This window comes from Artemia franciscana, chromosome 1, assembly GCF_032884065.1.
Source record: "Artemia franciscana chromosome 1, ASM3288406v1, whole genome shotgun sequence".
In the NCBI taxonomy this organism is placed as follows: Eukaryota; Metazoa; Arthropoda; class Branchiopoda; order Anostraca; family Artemiidae; genus Artemia; species Artemia franciscana.
In genome coordinates this window covers 56388839-56408856 of record NC_088863.1, presented here as the reverse complement: position 1 = coordinate 56408856, position 20018 = coordinate 56388839, and the positions used below count along the sequence as shown (strand labels likewise).

The window sequence follows — 20018 nt, the reverse complement described above, 5'->3', positions numbered from 1 at the left end:
CTCTGGACTATTTTGAACAAAATGGATATCTGGCAATTTCGACTAGATACACTTGGGGAAAAGGGCATCGGGGGTGGGGAGTTAGTTACCGTCTTATTATTTTTGACTCGTAAAAGGGAACTAAATTTTTCACTTCTTAATCAAATGAGCATCCATTAAAGTTTACACGACCAGTTCTTCCAAATATACCTTATATACCGACGGGGTGTAACTTACAACCCTTGCTCCCAGGCTCTGGGGGCCCGTGTCTACCCTGATGGCCTTGTTATATAATCTTTGGACTATTTTAAACAAAAATATTATCTCAAAATTTTTATCGGGTGAATTCGGGGAAAAGAAGACGTGGGGGGCTAGCTGCCCTATAGAACTTCTGATTTTCTGTCAGATGGAGGCCCTTCCGAAGTTTATGCAACCATCCCTTCCCTGAAAATCTTGTATTTTAATATTGAGTAACTAGTATACTTTAATGCCCTTCCTCTGAGAACTGTGAAGGTTGTCACTCTCAAAGACAGAATTACAGTACCCATCAACTATGCTGAACAAAATGGATATCTCAAAATTTTGATTAGATTTGTCTCGAGAAATGATTCGTGTCAACTGGGATGACTGTTACTAAGAAAGGATCATCCAATTATAGTTTTCACTTTTGTTTTAAGGTTTGGTTTATATATTCTTATCAGTTTTATTCTGCACTGAAGACAGTCACGCAGAGGTCTTGACCAAAATATTTGCATAATTTTTTAACTTTTCTACTGGCTGTTTATTGTCCTCTTTTTCTTCCTTTTTTTCACGATTTTCCCCGTTCATTTCGGGAAAAGAGAGCTTTGGGGGGTCTAGCTACCCTCCAATATCTTTTGACTCTTAAAGAGGCCACAAGAACTTCTGATTTTTCCATCGAAAGAACCCCTTCTGAAGTTCATATGAAGTCCCTTCTACGAAAACCTTACATGTTAATAATATGTAACTGATATAATTTAGAGCCCTTGCCCTGAGAGATATGGGGGGCTGTCGTCCCCAAACACATATTCTCTAGACCTTTCAACTATACTTAACATAATCATGATTTGGATTTGTTTGGGGGTAACGATGGGTGAGAGAGGGCAGCTGGTTGCCCTCCAGTCACTTTTTACCCTTAAGAATGGCACTAGAACTTCCAATTTCCAATCAAGTGAGCACCATTCGAAGTTTATACAACCATCAATTCCATAAGAATCTTATATGCCTCCAGGGCATAACTTACAACCCTTGCTCCTTGGCCCTGGGGAATGTCAACCCTGGAAGCATTGTTGTATGTTTTTGGACTATTTTGAACAAAATGGATATCTGAAAATTTCGATTTGATGCAATTGGGAAAAAAGAGGCCATACGCGGGGGGGGAGGCTAGTTGCAGTCCTATCGCTTTTGACTCTTAAAAGAGAAATAAAACTTTCAATTTCCAATCAAATGAGCCTCCATTAAACTTTATACGACCAGCTCTTCCAAATAAACTTCATATACCCAAGGGTCATAACTTACAATCCTTGTCCTCAGGCTCTTGGGGGGGGGGCTGTTTCTACCCTGAAGGCCTTGCTATATGATCTTTGGACTATTTTCAGCAATTTGCAGTGCAAAGTTTTTATCTGGCGCATTTGTGGAAAAGAGAACATGGGAGAGGGCGGGCTAGCTGCCCTACGATCTCCTTTGATTCTTGAAAAGGCTACTAGAAGTTTTGATTTTCACTTGAATAGAGTACCCTCTGAAATCTATGTAAGCAATCTTTCCATGAAAATCTTGCATCTTAATAATGGGTAACTAGTATAATTTAAAACCTTACCCTGAGAACTTTGGGGGCTGTTATCCTAAAAAAATAATTACTAGACCATTCAACTATGCTGAACAAAATGGCTACCTCAAAAGTTTGATTAGATTTCTTTCCAGAAATGATAGGCGTGGGGGGCAAGCTGTCCCCCAAAAATTTTGACTCTTAATAGTGCACGTGAACTTTTAATTTCCAATTGAACCAGTTCTTTTCGAAGTCTTTATGACAACATTTTCTTTACGAAGTGCCTTTATCAGAAAAAGAATAAATAAAATTTTGTGCCCAAATCCCTTTTTAACTTGGGCAGCGCAATTGCGCTTCCTAGTGTGAAATTGTTCACCGTCGTTATGTTCTTGACATAAAATTGCTGCCGATCCTTCATTTGATTTACTCGTTTTTATTTAAAAGGAGAGTGGAAACTATGGCATTTTAAATCTGGTATTTGGCACAAATAACTTCAAATATTCAAATTAAACTCATCAATCTACAAAACATTTTCAAACATGTGCAAAACAACAATTTTTAAAGGTCTCTGGTTTTCTATAAACTTCCTATAATAGCATACAATTCCAAACATTGTACCAAGGTTCAACTTTTGCAAAGAAGCAGGAAAGTCAATAATTTTACATGGCCTTCGTACGAACAAAGTTCTCGTTGTACCACTAGGTGTCCAAAATAATGGATCTTCATACCAGCTTGGCATTTATAAATACTTCCTCTAAGTGTGGCTCCTCTATCTGGGTGGTTATTGCTTTTCCGAGTTTATCTGATCCTCCCAAGACTTGTTTTAAACTGTAAAATTATCAAAGACTGTATTAACAGATTTTTTAAGCTGAGGTTGACACAGATTTAAAATCCTCCCAAAGGAAAATTAAGTCCGAGGCTCATTTTCGAAAATTCCGGGTGTCCAGTGGACATGGTGACTATAATTGTCCTATGGGTTTTGACATCCATTGGTAAATAATAATACTCGCTTACCAGGGGCACAGTTCTCATTTACCCTTCAAATTGTCCTGACATGATTATTGTCTATTCTCTTAGTTGGACATTTGGAATTCGATTTAAAGTATTCACTTACCGTAATCTGGACAAATGCTATCTGCAGTGTATTCATCATTTTCACCGGTTTTCGGAACTGTTATAATAGGCGATTCTACTCTTGAGTGGATGGAACCAGGATAAATCCTATCCCTTTTCTTTAGCTGTTGCGGGACTGAATATTTTACAGCTTGCCATAGCCTATATGGATTTGGTTTTATTCACCTTACTTCTTCAGTGTCTAGGCTACGGATTTTTAGATGGGTTAGACAAGGGTATCCTTTGGACTGCTGTACAATTGCCATATGTGTGATCCTTGGCTTTTGGCTCTTGTCGTTTTTCTCCGTCTCAATATTGTAGCTTGATATTTTGCATACAATCTTTCTCTTGTCTCGACAATAAATTTAACAACCATATTTGGCAATTCATTCTCGCTTTTACATTTGTATTTTCTGATTTCCATTGGTCCTTGAGTATGTGACTACACAGCAGCTCAAATAGTGCAAAACATGTAGCTTTCTGAGTAATTTCTCTGGGGTAAAATAAACTGTAAGGCAAGAAAATATCTGACAATCATGGCTCTTCTAGTATAAAGTCTTTTTACATTGGAATAGATGTCATTAGACCAGCCTATGGTTGTTGGCTTTTTGCTAAGATTGGCTATGCTCCCAGCGTAACGTACACTTGATTGATGGCCAGCACGGTAAAGTTGGTTACTCTATCAGTCGAAATCCCTCCTGGAATGTGCACTCTTACATACGACTCAATAATTTTTTTTTATGTCCTTTATGTAATTACATTGAAATCGCAAATGCAAAGCAACTACTATAATCTACCATTACAAGAATCCACCAATGTTGGAACTAATTTTCCACTCAAGTCACTAAATTCAAATACTAGAATGTCTAATACGCGACAAGACCGCTAATATTTTGAAGTTTAGGGCCTACTTTTTGCCCCTTTATCGAAGGGGTAGGTAGTTATAAACTTTTTGCCCCCATATCGGAGGGGTAGGTAGATATAAGTAGGTAGGTATAACTGAAATAATGTTTCTGTTTCCCTACACGTTTCGGGAACGACATTTAGAAGTCTATGGAACAAACTTAATTTTTCAAAGTAAAGCATAAAAGGCAAGGCCTGAGAGAACTAACTTGAAATGAATACATCACTAAAATACTACAAGAAAGAACTGTGTATGATTTGGCCGACTTCCTTAACAAATACTTAGAAGTGATCCGGCATATTTCCTGGAAGTTCCCTAGAACAGTTCCACTATGGATTATTCTCCCTCAAAACTTTTCCCAAATGTAAAATTGAGCAGCCAAGAGGAAGTTATATTCCAATATACACGTAGAATACGTTGTGCAGAATCAAACTCTTCGGGGTAACAAACTCTAAGCGAAGAGTGAATCAGACCAATTGTAACCGAAACTGTAAGAAAAAAGTAATTTTTAAAACAATTGACAGGTCAAAATATTTGGCTTTTTAGACTGATTCCAAATATATGAAGTTCATTAAGTATAATACTACGCAAGGAAGATTAGGAGCCTGAGAAAATTCACATTATTTGAAAAAAATGGAGGAAACTCCCCGAAATAGCAAAGCCTTCTAATAAAAACCGTGCCATTAGATTCAGTATATTAGGAAACCCTAATAAGATTTCAAGCTCTTATCTACAAAAATGTTGAATTTACAATTTTTTTCCCTGAAGAAAAATCATGGATGCATCCTTATATGTTTTTGGTTTTGTTTCCTAGCGATGATTATGTCAATACAATGCTCTTAGACGATCGGGAGGTGGCTCATTTGAACAAAAATTGAAACTTCATGAACTATTTACAGTGACTAAAAACATTAGGTCTCGAAAAGTGGCATTTCTGCCATATTGTGATATGAAACTAGAATTTTGCCACTAGAATATTGTGGTATCAAACTAGAATTTTGCCCTATGGGGGACCATGTTTCTATTGACAAAAAAATTATGAGATTATCAATTTATTTAAATGCATCAGAAAACTATGTATAGAGCTATCCAATTGCAAAGGAAGTACCTAATGCCGTAGATTGTGCCCTCTTCCGTGAAAAATTACGTAGTCCACAAAATTAGGTTCTTCAGACGGGAAAAAGAAAGCCCCTCTCTCAAGGTATTCTGCGTGTCATATAGCATATTTTCATGGGGTAATTTTAATAAAAGTATCCTCCAAATCATACGGTAAATATGACCAGCCAGACGGTAAAATCTCTTCTCCTAAAAATTTTGGCTAGTGATACCTCAGGTCAGTACTAGTAGCAGTTCACGGGAAGTAATTACTTGTACTTTTCATTCCCACGCTGTTATCTTTGCGTACTTCCATCTTAAAACGGCTTTTCTGTAGTTGCCAATAATTTCATATTTCCAGATAATTTTCTTTTACCTTTATTTTAAACTGCTATGATAACTCAAACAAAAAATGCAACTAAAAAGAGTTAAAATAAATAAAAACGCAAAAATTACTGCAATAGAAAATTTTAGATCGTACCTCCTGTCCGTACTATAAAATATACGATAGAATATAGTTGTTGGACGTAGTTTCTCTTTAGTTGCTAAATATTTCAGGTAGGGGTAAGTTCTCGCGGGGGGAGAGGTCCACTAGGGGGAGGAGGCAATTTTCCTCTGGGCTTTTTCGCCAGAGGAGTTATCTGTAGGGACAAATTCCCCAGGGGGAATTATTTATAGCTGAGTGGGGGGATTTTCCGGTGGTCAGTTTACCGGGGAAAAGTTTTCCATGGGGTAGAGGGACATTTCTTAGGGAACAATTTTCTGGGTAAGGGGATTCTAAGGGGAGAATACACCTAACATCTAATTAAAACTGGAGTTCTTTAAAGACATGATTTGTCGATAAAATGTTGTCAATAACAGTCTATAAAATAACCAACACCCACTTTGCTCATGATAAAGTTTGCTCATTATAAAGTATCCAACAAGGTCTATGATAACTAATAAAGAAAAGCTTTTCGGAACAGATTTTCTCATGTTACAATAGGCAATCCTCGGCATGGACATATGATATTGCACTTATTTCTGGGCCCAAATTATTTTGAGCCAGGGCAAACTGACTTTGCTGCTAAGAAGTGAAACGGAGTTCCAGGAATGGAAGATTCCATTTCTGAGTAGAACCCAGGATATCTCGGTTTATTTTTATGACACTGTATTTCTTTCTTTCAATCAAATTTTGTGTTAGTTTCTGCGACTTGTTTTCCTTTTGCCTCTTAGGACGTGAGGCTTTTGGGAACTTCCCAAGAGTTTTCCAAAGGACAGTTGAATAATTCCCAATTTTCTCCCTGATTGTGCCATAAGCCATAGGAATTTGGAAAAGGGCTTCACTAACAAAAGGAGAAAAAAGTATAATATAGCTTTAAAATTTGATGGAGAATTATTGGTTCATCTCTTTTGCTACATTACAGACAAGAAAAAGTGTGGAACTTAACGGCATAGTTTATCTAAATAATTTAAGGAAAATCGCTCTGTTATCTGCCTAAGTAGGGAGTGTTAGTAAGACTTAAAAGTATTATATATTACTTTTAATAACTAAAAAAAAAGTCATCTTATTCGAAATTTCCCCCCTCCTATCTTTATACTAAAGCTATGCAGCATTTTTGATACCACAATTTTTTTTGGTTTCAAAGTTGAAGTTCGCTCATAACATACATTAACTAACCCTTGAAGCTAAAATTTCCACAGCATCTAAAAATTTTTGATTGTTCTTAACCAAAGAAGCCGGAGGGGATGGTTCTGAATTTGAAAGCACTTCCTTCAAAATATTAAATATGAAGGATTCAATTATTAAAGTAATGAGACCATATCATCATTTTCTTTTTTTAGAACAAATATCCTAATCAAAGAGTGTGGATTTTTTTCTTAAGAAAAAAAAAAATAAAACTGATGTAAATCGAATTCATCAATCGAATAGATAATTCTTGCGTATAAGGCAATAAGAAAAAGAAACATTCGAAATACCCACAAAATCAGAAGAAAAACTCCAAAAGTTATGCCCAAAAATACTACTTAAAAAGAAAAGGCTGACTAAATGAATAATAACTATGTTTCTGGGAATGAAAAAACTCCCGACAGTCCCTAGACCAATCACCGTAAGCTATGCAAGTTTCCCTTTGTTTACATGTAAGGTTTGTTATTTTGAAAAAGAGCCTTGTGGTTGTGAGCCAAACTGCCCTTTGGTTACATGTATGGTTTATTATTTTGAAAAAGCACAATGCTATCCTGGGTCTTTGAAAGGCATAGGATATAAATGTGAAACTTTTAGGAAACGTTGAAGATGTGTCGAACAAAATATAAATAAACTATATGCAAGTAGGCTGTCAAAAGATCGTTTCTAAAATGTCTAAGGAACGGCTGAGGGTATTAAGCTGAAAAATTCAGGGCATATTGAGAGAAATGTTGATTAAAAGAGAAAGAGCGATTGGATTATGAGCCAATTTCCTGTTTTTAGTAATTTTTGTATGGTTTAACTTTGACTTGAATATACAATTAAACTTTTCTCACTTCCAGTTTTATTAATTTATCCGTATCAGTATCTGTTGCCACTGTATTTGATATGATTACTTATTTTAATTTCTGTTCCTTTTGTTTTTTATAGTAATTACTGCTCGTTTGTAGTTTGAATTGCTATAGGACCTTATTTCTACTGAACTTAAGTTTAATATGGTTCTTTACTTTTTCCTTGAAAAGTTTCTTTTTGCAAACTTTTATTATAATGAGCTACAATAAAGGCAGGAAAATTGACATTTATATACAGAAAATGCGAATATGATTATACTTCGTCACCATCTAGATTTTGAAAGAATTTAAATAGAGCATGAGATAGGCTTACTTTTTTGGAGAGGAATCGAGACCTTAAATCAGAGGTTATCAAACTTTTCAGGCCAGCTCCCCCACTTTGGTCAAACCTAGATCTGAGGCCCCCTTATAAAAATATTTTTATTAGTTTTGTTTAAAGCGCCAAAGGTTTAAAAAAACAACAATTACAGGCTAGTAATAATATTCACTCAACAAATATATTTTAAAATAGAATGTGTTTATTATAATAAGTACTTATCTATCGATCACTTTTAATGTGATTGATGGGCTCGTTCTTTTTTATTTAATCACAAAGTTTAGTGAAACGAGGAAAGATATTATATTGCTGCTTTTGATTCTTTGCTGACATTTATGCTTCTATGGTACTTAAAATTCATTGAAGGTAGGACGGAAAATCCTGTTTCATATAAATACGTAGTTCCAAATGGGAATATTATTCTCTCAACTGTTTGAAACAATATTGAAAACTCTTCTTGTACACTTACTCAGTATCTTGTTAATGAGTTGTCTTCTTCAAGGGCAGCTTTCAAATAGTCCCTATAATGGTAATCGACGATCAATGAGCGGTTCTTTTTCTGATAAACTCTACAAACTACTTTCCTTCAGCCATTAGAATGGTTGATTTATCCAGAGAAATGGATGCAGGTCTTCATATAAAACTTTATTTGATTTTTCTTTTAAAATTGACTTTAACTCGATTATTTTCACCGTGCTCAGTAACGTTGGAAAAACGGTAAGGTTCGCTGTTTTCAAAGCAGCCCTCCAAAGTGACAGCTTCTTAATGCAGCATGCAGCAAATCAGATTTTTTTTTCTTGCAGAGATTTATTCAAAACATTTAGATTTTGAAAAAAAAATATCCGTAAGGTAATCTAGCTTCAAAAGGAACTGTGTATCACAGTACAGCTCTGTTGAAAATGTCTTGCAATCTCTTAAAAGTATAGATATTTCAATTCTAATGTCAAATATTCTATTTCAAAACTTTCCTCAACCTAGCTTTTATTTGAAATATTTTTTCTGTATGCTCCAAGCTCATCTCTGCACACAAACTTTAAACATCCTTGACTACAGTGGCTTCTTATAAAATTGACTTTTTTGACAACAGTTTGAAGAATTTAATTTAAGCTGTGGTTCCAATCTTTTGAGACTAGAGCCTCTATATGAATGATTTAAGGTGTCTCTTTCATGTTTAAGGCAAAATCTTCAACCAAACCTTGAAGTTCAATCTACTGGCCTGCCATATCTCCGGTTACATCAATGCACAAACAAATGCATTTATTCCACTGCATGATGTGTTGTTTAAATAAAAAGTCCACAGAGAACTATAACGAATCAAACACGAAAGTGAAGAACAAAGAATTGTGTCGTTAGCAGAAACGTGAAAGCGACTATCAGAAAGTTTCAAAAACGAAATTGAAGGACAAAGAATTTTGTTGTGAAAATACAAGCAACAGTGAGAATCAAAACGAATTAAAAATAAAAGTGAAGAAGAAATAAATGTTAGATTAGAAGAACAACACCGCTGCAATATTCAACGCCAACAAACTGTGATGCAAAATTCAGTATAAGCCAACAAATATGAGGTAAACGAGTGAGGTAGACAAAGTATACTGGGTAGATGAGATAAGTGATAATTAAAAGTCATTGGGACTCTTCAGCGTTGCATGTATTCACTGTAGAGTCCTTCATTTCCCCGAAGAAGGAGTGGCCAACAAAAAAGATTTATTCGGAGGCTGCTTCTTGCTTGGTCCGAATGCATTGCAACCTACACAATTTAAAAATTTATAGCCATTTATAGGACGTTACTTTGTCTCTTCCACAAAAAAATCACAAAAACAAAAAGAATCCCACAAAAAAATCTGAAACTTGAACTCATGTTTTGCTTTTACCTTATTCAAGGTAAGCGATGACCGAACCATCAATAATCGTTATGTTTTCAGCTGTAAAATGTAATCAGCAAAATGTACTTTTTAGACCTCAAGGAAGCTATTGAAGAACGCCTTGCATATACCTTTAAATTACGGGATCTCTCGTAACCCATTGGATCTTTTAGCAGAAACATTGTAAGACAGAAATAACTGAGCCAAAAATATCATAAAAATGCGAGAAGTGGAGGATCATATAAATCAACCTGCTGCTTCACTGGGACAACAGCCTCAACTAGATCTACGTTGCATGGGCATCGTGAGGTGTTGCAAGAACCTTTGTTTGGCTTTGCCGAGTAAAATGTCACGGTAGCAACACTTTTATTTTGTTTCCTCACTTTCACTAAACGTTGAAGCTGTTAATCTGTAAAGATCTTAAAATAAATACTAGGTACACAAACTCGGAAAAGTTGCAAACCCCTCATTGCAACTAGCAAAAATTGCAAACCCCTAATCGCTGAAGATGATTTTAACCTAACAGCTGATTATTACTTACAATTTCCTTGCATGTCTTACTAATGGAACCAAATTGGTCTTACCATTTAATACACCGGAAGCAAATAATAGGTACACCAATTAGCAAAAGTCGCGAACACCTCATTGCCGAAGATGATTATGAGCAAACAGCCAATTTTGCTTAAAAATCACCTATAAGAAGAAGAAGAAAAAACAAAGTTTATTTGAGCTCTACAGCCATACATAACATGATTTAATGATACAACACCGCATAGAACACACAATTAATATAAAACAATACTTGTTATCATTCACTTGGGCTCGACAGAGCCTCTCCCACCTTTTCCACATATCGTGCCATTTTGCATATGGTTCCAGGCTTCGAAGATCTCGGGACATCAGAAAGTAGCCCCAACCGATGTTCCCTCCAAATTTCATCCCTAAGACTTTCAAGCTCCTGGCACTCCATGAGGAAATGGGCTAATTTATTATCCTCAATTGCGCAATACCCACACTTACCTCTTGTACCCTTAATTTTTTTAAATCTCTGTTACCTATGTACTGGAAGGCAATTTCCCCTCAACTGGATCCATGATTTTAAATATTTAAAGGGTAAATTTAACTTAAAGTAATATTCTTCCCCAAAAATTACTTTTACTTTACTTAATTCTTTCAGTGTTTCCGACGAACGCAATAAAGAACCCCACTCTTGTATCTCTTGGTCTTTCAATCTCCGCATAATTTCTGGAAGGCATTGTGTGTTTCCGGGTCCGTTTTGTTCCATCCACAAATAAGAGAGGTCTGATTTATCAAGAGATTTCTTGAGTTGCTGAGTACAAGTAGTTTTTCTATTAATTCGAAGCAAATCATCATAAGCTTGTTTAGCCAATCGGTCCTCAGGAAGTTGGGTTAATCTCAGCTAAAACTTAAATACTTGATAAAGCCGGTGCAGTTTCAGTGAGAAGATGCATAAGTCTCCTTTGATTAACTGGTTATGTGTTGTCTGGTGCAGCCCGAAAAGTCTTTTGTAGTATCTAAACTGGACTGATTCTAGCTTATCCGCGGCCGCCAGGCTCCATAGCTCAGCTCCGTAATGGATTGCCGGTTCAATTTTGAAATCAAATATTTGCTTAAACATTTTAAATGACTTCGACTTTTTCACTAGATTATTACGTAATATTGCACCCTCTGCTGCTTTCCCTCGCTTTGACATTTCGCTCAAATGTTCCTTCCAACTGCAGTTGGGCGTCAGGGTAAATCCGAGATATTTCGCCTTTTCCACTATCTTAATCTCTTGTCCTTTGAACCCAAATTTCTCATTCTCAACTAAATTCCTTCTTTCTCCTTTATTGAAGATCATTATCTCCGTATTCCCGAGGTTTAGACGTAGTTCTTTCGATTCAAGGTATTCTGCCATCAGATCAATTAAAATTTGTAGTTCACGAGCTGTTTTCGCTACTAATGCTATGTCGTCGGCGAACAGCAGAGCCGAAATCGTTCTGTTGCCGAGCTTAACCGTTGGGGCCCATCTTTTCTCCAAGAATTCTACAATATCGTAAACAAAAATTCCGAATAGCCGAGGTGACAGGGCGATTCCTTGTTTCACAACCAAACATTCTAACGACTGCTTTTTTACTTCCATACATATTAGCTGGTAGCAAATTGACCTGGTAGTCCAATTTTAATTAAATCCATTATCAATAATTCCCTTTCCTCGCTATCGAAAGCTTTTTGAAGGTCTATGAAAGCCACGTAAAATTTGTTTTTTCCTCTTCCATATTTTTCAGAAAGGGCATGCAGTACAAACCTCCTTTTCAAATATATAAATTATGGTGGCCATTTCAAAATATGGTTGCCATGTTTCTGGCTCCGGGCATTTTTGTTGGGTAGGTTTTCTTTTCTCGGGGTCTTGAATTTTCCTCCAAAATACTTTCATGTCATTCATTTTAAAACCTTCCGATAATTGTTTTATATCCCTTATTTCCGCTTCTCTTTTTTCTGTTTCAACAACCGTTTATAATCTCGTCGCATAGCTTTCATCTGGAGAACTACTCTAACTTTTAGGGGGCTTTCATTGAGGGCCTTCCACTTTTTCTACTATTTATATCAATTCTTTTTTCCCTGCTAAACATTCATCATCAAAAAATTACTTTTGCTCGCTCTCAGGGGACACTTTGGCGTTAATTCATGAATAATTCCGTTTAGCCCGTCGATCATCTGTTTGACTGGTAATTTACCTTCTTTCAAGACTTTCAGCTCTTCTTGAACCTTCCTGTCAAGTAATCTTCCTTAGATTTTGTGTGTTTCTGATTTCAACATTTCTCTTTTCAAAATTTCTTTTTTCTGGAAATTTCTTCAATGCTGTGTTTGTAGAACATTCGTCGGAAGTTTTTTGAAATTTTTATTAAAATGGGAAATGATCTGAACCTACAAAGGGGATAAGTTCTACATTTCTAACATCCATCGCGAGGGAAACGTCCACCAGCACATAATCAATAACACTCCCTTTCGCACCCGTAAAACACGTAACTCTTACCCTTATCTTTCCCAAACCTCCCATTCCCTATAACTAGCCCATTTTCTCAACAAAATCCAAAAGCCTTTCCCCCCAAATATTCAACTTCCTACCTTCATCCATGCTACTTCTTGTAATCCCGTAGGCCTTCGGAGCTGGAACAACTTCGTTACAAATCACTGTATCCATTACTTCTCTTTTCACACTGGTGTACGCGTTAATGTCTCCCAATAGCGTTAAATTGTGGTCATGGTATTTAAATTTTATTTCTTCGATCTCTTTTTCCAGATTATTCCAAGTATCTTCATTTATGTAGGAACTGTTCTGTGGTGGTAAGTAAACTGATCCAATCACTATCTGCCGTCTGTCAGATAAAAGAACTTTGACCAAAATTATATTTTCCGACTTGCTACTTAATCTCTGGTATTTCGACACGCTTTTACACTTTAGCAGGACAATAACACCCCCGTACTATCTTCTGTTCGACGACTCTCTTCTTGACACTTCTTCTACATAAAATATGTCAGAGAGTAGAGTTTCGTTGGGGTCATGCCAAGTTTCCGCTAAACACACAACGTCAAATGCACTCACGTCTTCCAATACTTGCTTATATTTGTTCTTTAGCTCCTGGATGTTCCATGTGATCATTTTCATAGTTTGGACATGGCCGTCAACATGCTAGTTCAAGACTTCCATATTTTCATCTTACCGGTCCCTGGTTGGGTCTGGATAATTGATCCTGTAGTAGTCTGCTGTGCTTCTGCCTCTTATGACATTGGGGATTTCGTATCTCGGACCTCCTCTGTTTTCGTTCGCGTTCCAAATTGGCTCTCTCTGTGGTCTTTGTGCACGATTATTCAGCCTATTGCGTTCTTCCGCGCTGATCATCTGATCCGCTTTTCTGGCGGGCTTGGACCTCGGGTTCAAGCTAGATGGTCCAGCAGTTACTTCTGTATCACTATTCTGTTACCCATTTGCAACTGTTCGTTGACAGTTCAGTTCCTGGTAAATTTTGGCGGTGATCACCGCGTTTCCTACTCTCTGGGCCGAGGAGGCACTATCCATTGAGCTCTGAGAGTCACTTCGACCATGGGGGGACCTAGGTCTAGTTGTATTTTTTCGGGTGACCTCTTTCACTTTCTTACTCTCTTCATCATAAACCAAGAGAATTCCATCGACAAAAAGTTTCGTTCCCCATAATCTGACGGGTTTTTCCTCTTAAATTGCTTGGTTTATGACTATTTTTAAGTGGCTTCGCGCTTTGCTTTTCAGAATAAAGTGGCTTCGCTTTTCAGAATAAAGTTTCGGGTGTCTGCGCACTGTAGTTTCAGCAAAATTGCTCCTGACCTCATCCGGAAAACATCCTTTACCTCGCTACAATGGAGCTCCAAGGACGAAATTCGGGTATTCAGATGCAACATCACTTCTTCTTTAAGCGTAGGTAGTGGTGGGTCTCTCTGTCCTATGTTATAAATAATCAAGTGGTTTTAAATAACCATATTACATAACCATATTTGGTTTTCTGCATTAATTTGTGTCAACTGTCCTTTAATGAAGCCTATGTCTGTCATCACTTGTGACAATAAGCCGAGTTTTGCATTAATCTGATCAAGAACTGACTGTGGTGCGTCTTCCCTCCCCCCCCCCCATATTGTGAATTCTTATGTATTCAAATTCTTAAATCCTTTTATGAAAATCTGACAATATATGTCTCACAATTGGTATCGGCCTATTTTTGTTTCAGTGTGTAGCTTACTACTGAAGTTGTCCACCCCTTTAAACTTTCAAACTGCTATATCTCATGAAGGAATTTTTCTGCCAAAAAATGAATGACATATACTTCGATCAGCTCATCAAAGCTATCGAATGTCGTCGAACAAAAACAAATCTATCTGTTTTAGTTCAAAAGTTGACTTTTTTACCGTAGGCCAAGTTTCTAACGTCATCAGTTAGAAAGGAGCAAAGGATAAACACTAATTTCCTTAGCAGTGAGAGAACTCTTAAAACTTAAGAGGCAAATCTGATACCATTTCTGTATCGGCTTATTTTTGGTTTCAATGCGTGCCTTACTACTGAAGTTGTCAACCCCTTTAAACTTTCAAACTGATATATCTCATAAAGGAATTTTTTTTACCAAAACATGGATGATATATACTTTGATAGGCTCATCAGGAGCTATCGACTACCGTCGAAAAACGAAAGTCTTAGTTCAAAAGTTGACTTTTTTGCCGTAGGCCAGTTTCAAACGTCATCACTTAGAAAGGAGCAAAGGATAAACTCTAATTTCTTTAGCAATGAGATAACTTTTAAATTTTAAGAGGTACATTAGATACCTTTTTTCTACCGCAATTCAAAGTGCAAAAAGCTGAATGATAAATTCAGCTGAAATCACGGATAGAAATGAGTAGAAACAATAGATTTTTGGCCCTAGCCAAGAGTTCTTCGAAGCTTTCCTAAATGCAAAGTCATATTCATCAATCTGGCCTAAGGTCCACACTTTCCGTAAGAACCACAGAGTTTAGACCCTTACCACATTCTAGGAATAAGCTGAAACCGGGGTGCTGGTAACAAAAAAAAAAGACTAAACCAAAATGTTTCTCTCGCAACTAAAATTATTAGAAAAGTGACAATGAGAATCGACACATAAAAGCCTGCCCTGCAGCCGTTCCGGAGACTGGCATAAATATAATGGCCTATATATTGCGTGTAATATTTTAACTATAATAATAACACGTTTATGAAGGGCCACCATCCGTTTTAACAAAACTTGAATCGGAATTTTGTTGTAGTGTTGAGAAAATTTTCTATCGGTCCTTTTGCCTTTGAGACTGTAAGCCAACACTAAGACTTACAAAATGATTCTTACGGCATTGAATCCACTTATTTTTTTCAGTAATAAATTCAACATTTTTAATAGCTTAGGTTACTCCTCAGAGGAATAATAGTTATTCCAGCAATTTAACCAAGTCTTGCAACAGCATTAGCCGTTAGTGTACGAAAGCCTCCACCTGCTGTCATGTGGTTTCAATTTCAGATAAGAGTCTTTAAGGGACAATGTCAAGCAATGTTTGTGCCAAATCTTAATTTTAAACTATTAAATCATAAAAATATATAGACAATTCTATTTTCTTTTTAATTGTAATCTAGTATTTAGTTTTCAATTTTTCTTTCAGATTGAATTCAGTCTCTTATTTAAGCAGTGCCGCTAAGTAAGAACGAAAGAGAAATGGCTCCAAACCTAGGATTATTTGCCAATTTACTTTTTCTAAGCTTTGGTAAGTTTGTTTTGAGTTCTCTCTTTAAAAAGTCTGCAGAGTCTTGCTTTATAATTAAAGGTTTTTTGTAGTAAAGTTAAGTAAAATAAGAGAGCCAAGAAGGTATCAAATAATTTGTTTCAAAATAGTCGCTAGAAATAATCTCTAATTTAAAGAACTTTTTAAGAAGTATGTATTTCACAATTGGTGGATATGTTAAAATTTAATGAGAATCACGGTTATTGTAAGAGTTTAATCAATACAAATGGAAGGTCAAAAGAGGGCCCATAATCTCATATCTCCTGAAAAGGCCACTTTCCACCCACCACCTTTGTATGAATGAACATTCATCTTTCAAATCATAAATTTACCTAGATTTCTTCAGGAATAGTTCAAAATAAGGAATTTTGATAATCAAAATAAATGAGGTAGTAACTTGACTGTCCTAAATCAAAACCCAATTCAGTAAAATTTTCACCAAAGGTGTTGGATTTTTAACCATATTTGCATTTAAGCATTCCCTGGCCTTTTGATAACTCATATTGGCTTACTAATGTACCTTGCTAACGAAAAGATAATCAGAATATATTTACCGTACATTTAGCAAAAGATTTTGAATTTCAACCAAAAGGTGATAGGTTTCGATTTTTGTCTTCTGATTACAAATCTGAGGCTACTTTTCAATATAAATATAATTACAAGAAATAAACCCTCCCCAATGGCCTTACCCCAAGCTTAAACATAATTATATGTTGCAAATACAGTTCTTTATCATTCAAAAATTAAATGATATATATATATATATATATATATATATATATATATATATATATATATATATATATATATATATATATATAAATAACTTGTTTGTTTGTGTGTCTGTCGACTGACGTCATGTTTGTGTGTCGACTGATGTCATGTTTGTTGACTGACGTCATTATAAGGATTGAGCTGTATGTCGTCATGAAGTTGTTTGTCGACTGACGTCATGTTTGTCGACTGACGAAATTACATATCGGGACAACGGGACACAAATGACGACCGGGACACCGGGACACAGGGGACAGACGACCCAGACTCTCAAAGAGAAATTACAGACTGGGACACCGGGACACAAATAACGACCGGGACACAGGGAATATAAATAACAACCGGGACAATTATATGTTGCATGTTCAAGGGTCGGTAAATCTGACAATCTATTTATATGCACAGACAATGGGACAGCGAAGAATGTTGTATATTCGCAAGATATAAGTATATAAGACTTTGTATATGACGTCATTATAAGATGACACTACAGGCCGGGACACTCAAAGGGAAATTACAGACCGGGACACCAGGACACAAATGACGGCAGGGAATGTTCAATTAGCAATCACCATCAACAAAGCTCAAGGGCAATCATTAGAATAATGAGGTATAGATCTGAATACGGATTGTTTTTCCCATGGATAATTATATGTTGCATGTTCTAGAGTCGCTAAACCTGACAATCTATTCATATGCACAGACAATGGGACAGCGAAGAATGTTGTATATTCGCAAGTTTTACGTAATTAAACACACATAAATATATATCTATATTCACAGGTGGAACACAGGGACACAACTACAATGGCGCGTAACTAACATGGCGCGTAACGACTTACGCGCGCGGGGGGTTTGGGGGGGCGTGAAGCGCCCCCACCAACAGCTAGTATATACATATATATATAATATATATATATTAATATATATATATATATATATATATATATATATATATATATATATATATATATATATATATATATATATATATATATATATATATATATATATATATATTATATATATTTATATATGTATAAATATATATATATATATATATATATATATATATATATATATATATATATATATATATATATATATATATATATATATATATATATATATATATATATATATATATATATATATATATAAATATATATATATATATATATATATATATATATATATATATATAGATATATATATATAGATATAAATATACATATATATATATATATATATATATATATATATATATATATATATATATATATATATATATATATATATATATATATATATATATATATATATATATATACATATATATATATATATATATATATATATGTATATATATATATATCACAAGTTTTACTCAAAATAGAGATCAATGTATCATAAAATCTTTGAAAACTTATATTTATATCATCTAGGTTTTCAACTTTATTATTCAAATCAACATTAGAAATCTCTTGTTTAAACTTTTCAATATATATATATATATATATATATATATATATATATATATATATATATATATATATATATATATATATATATATATATATATATATATATATATATATATATGCATATATGTATATATATATATATATATATATATATATATATATATATATATATATATATATATATATATATATATATGTATATATATGTATATTTATACATATATATATATATATATATATATATATATATATATATATATATATATATATATATATATATATATATATATATATATATATATATATATATATATATATATATATATATATATATATATATATATATATATATATATGTATATGATTTGCATATTGAGTTTAAGTTTCACTTGTTTTAAGATTTATTTACTCATTTATATTAGTACCTATTGTATGTTTGTTTGTTATTATTATTTGCTTATTTGCTGTTCGTTTTGGGTTTCATTTGTTCTTTAATAGTAATTTCTTGACATTTTGAGTATGAGTTATTGTAGGCTTAGAGTTCTTCCGATATTAATTTTAAAATGGTCTTTGCTTTTCATTAGAAAACTGCCTTTTCGGAAAGTTTTTTAATTAATTTCCGTTCGTTATTTATTTCCAAAGTTCAAGTTTTTCAAAATTTGTTTTTAAAAAAATACTTTTTTATTGCAAAATAAATTGAAAGTATTGGCAGGAAGTGATAAAATTAAGCTTAATATTTGATTTATAATAATACTAATTGTAGAAAGTTCACCAGCTTAAGATTTTGTTTTGCTCAGGACGAGATTTAAGGCTTTGGAACATCTAGGTCTAAGTGTTTTTGAAGCCCCATTTTTGCAAGATTTTCGCGGAAATCCCAAAAACTTTGGGAATAGTAAAAGCCGCAAAGCCTAGCAGGCCTATTGGTCTGGCATGGTTTCACTGAAATTTTCATTTTATTTTGAATGTTGTAGTAAGTACAAGAGAAACATTTGTCATATAATTCGCTTTAGTAATTTGCCAAATACGCAGTAGGCCTTATGCTTTTACCGTTAGGGAAACGGACAGTAGCCAAACTCTTGTTCGTAGTGAAGAATATAGGTGTCTTCGAACAGTTTTGGAAAGATTTAATAATGTCAAACTGAATTCCTATAATTTTTGGAAAAAATATGCTTAATAAGTTTTTCTTTTTGTTATTGCTGTTTTTGGAGGGGGGCATGGAGGGAGGGCCAGGGGTGAGCTCCCTTGATCTTTGGAATAAAATATCACTAATAAGTTTCTTTTGGGGGTCAGGCCATGTAGGACCAGAGGTGGTTTGCCATAACTTTTAGAATAAAATATTGTTAATAAGTATTTTAAGGGTGAGGCTGGACCATGCAGAGAAGGCAAGTGGCCATCACCCTCAAGTTTTGGAAAAAAAAATATCGTTTATAAGTTTTTGAGTGGGAGTTGGGGTTAGGCTTATCTGATCTTTAAACTCTTTTCAAAACCCTCAAGAAAGAACATTGTATACCCCCAGGGCACAATATATAACACTTACCCCCGGTCTTTGGGGGTTGTTTTGATCCTAAGGTTTCTGTTGTTTAATGTTTTGACTTATTTTAACAAAATGGCGATCTAAAAATTGATCGGATGGAATGGGGGTAAAGTGAGCAGGGGGGACTAGCTGCGCTCCCGTCCCCTCTGACTCTTAAAAAAAGAACTAGAACTTCAATTTCCAATATAATGAGCCCCCTCTGAAGTCTATACGATTATTCTTTCCATAAGAACCTTTTATTCCCCCTAGGCATAATTTAAAACACTTTTCCTTGGTTCTTGCGGGTTGAAAAAACCTCGTTGTTTTTATTTGATAATCTCTGGTCTATTTTGGACAAGATGAAATCCC

At 34.7% G+C, this 20018-nt stretch overlaps 2 protein-coding genes across 6 annotated transcripts in view; one reads left to right on the top strand and one right to left on the bottom strand.

Moving 5' to 3' along the window:
• Positions 1 to 20018, bottom strand: part of LOC136031546 (uncharacterized) — a 611644-nt gene that overhangs the window by 365351 nt on the left and 226275 nt on the right. The gene's annotated exons all lie outside the window — the stretch shown is intronic.
• The window catches only part of LOC136031580 (uncharacterized), a 171463-nt gene that overhangs the window by 58463 nt on the left and 92982 nt on the right, over positions 1 to 20018 (top strand). For both annotated transcript variants that reach the window (XM_065711253.1, XM_065711258.1), the window contains exon 2: positions 15759 to 15860. In XM_065711253.1, coding sequence (XP_065567325.1) covers positions 15812 to 15860 — 49 coding nt within the window. In that variant the 5' untranslated portion in view covers positions 15759 to 15811. The remainder of the gene's footprint in view (positions 1 to 15758; positions 15861 to 20018) is intronic.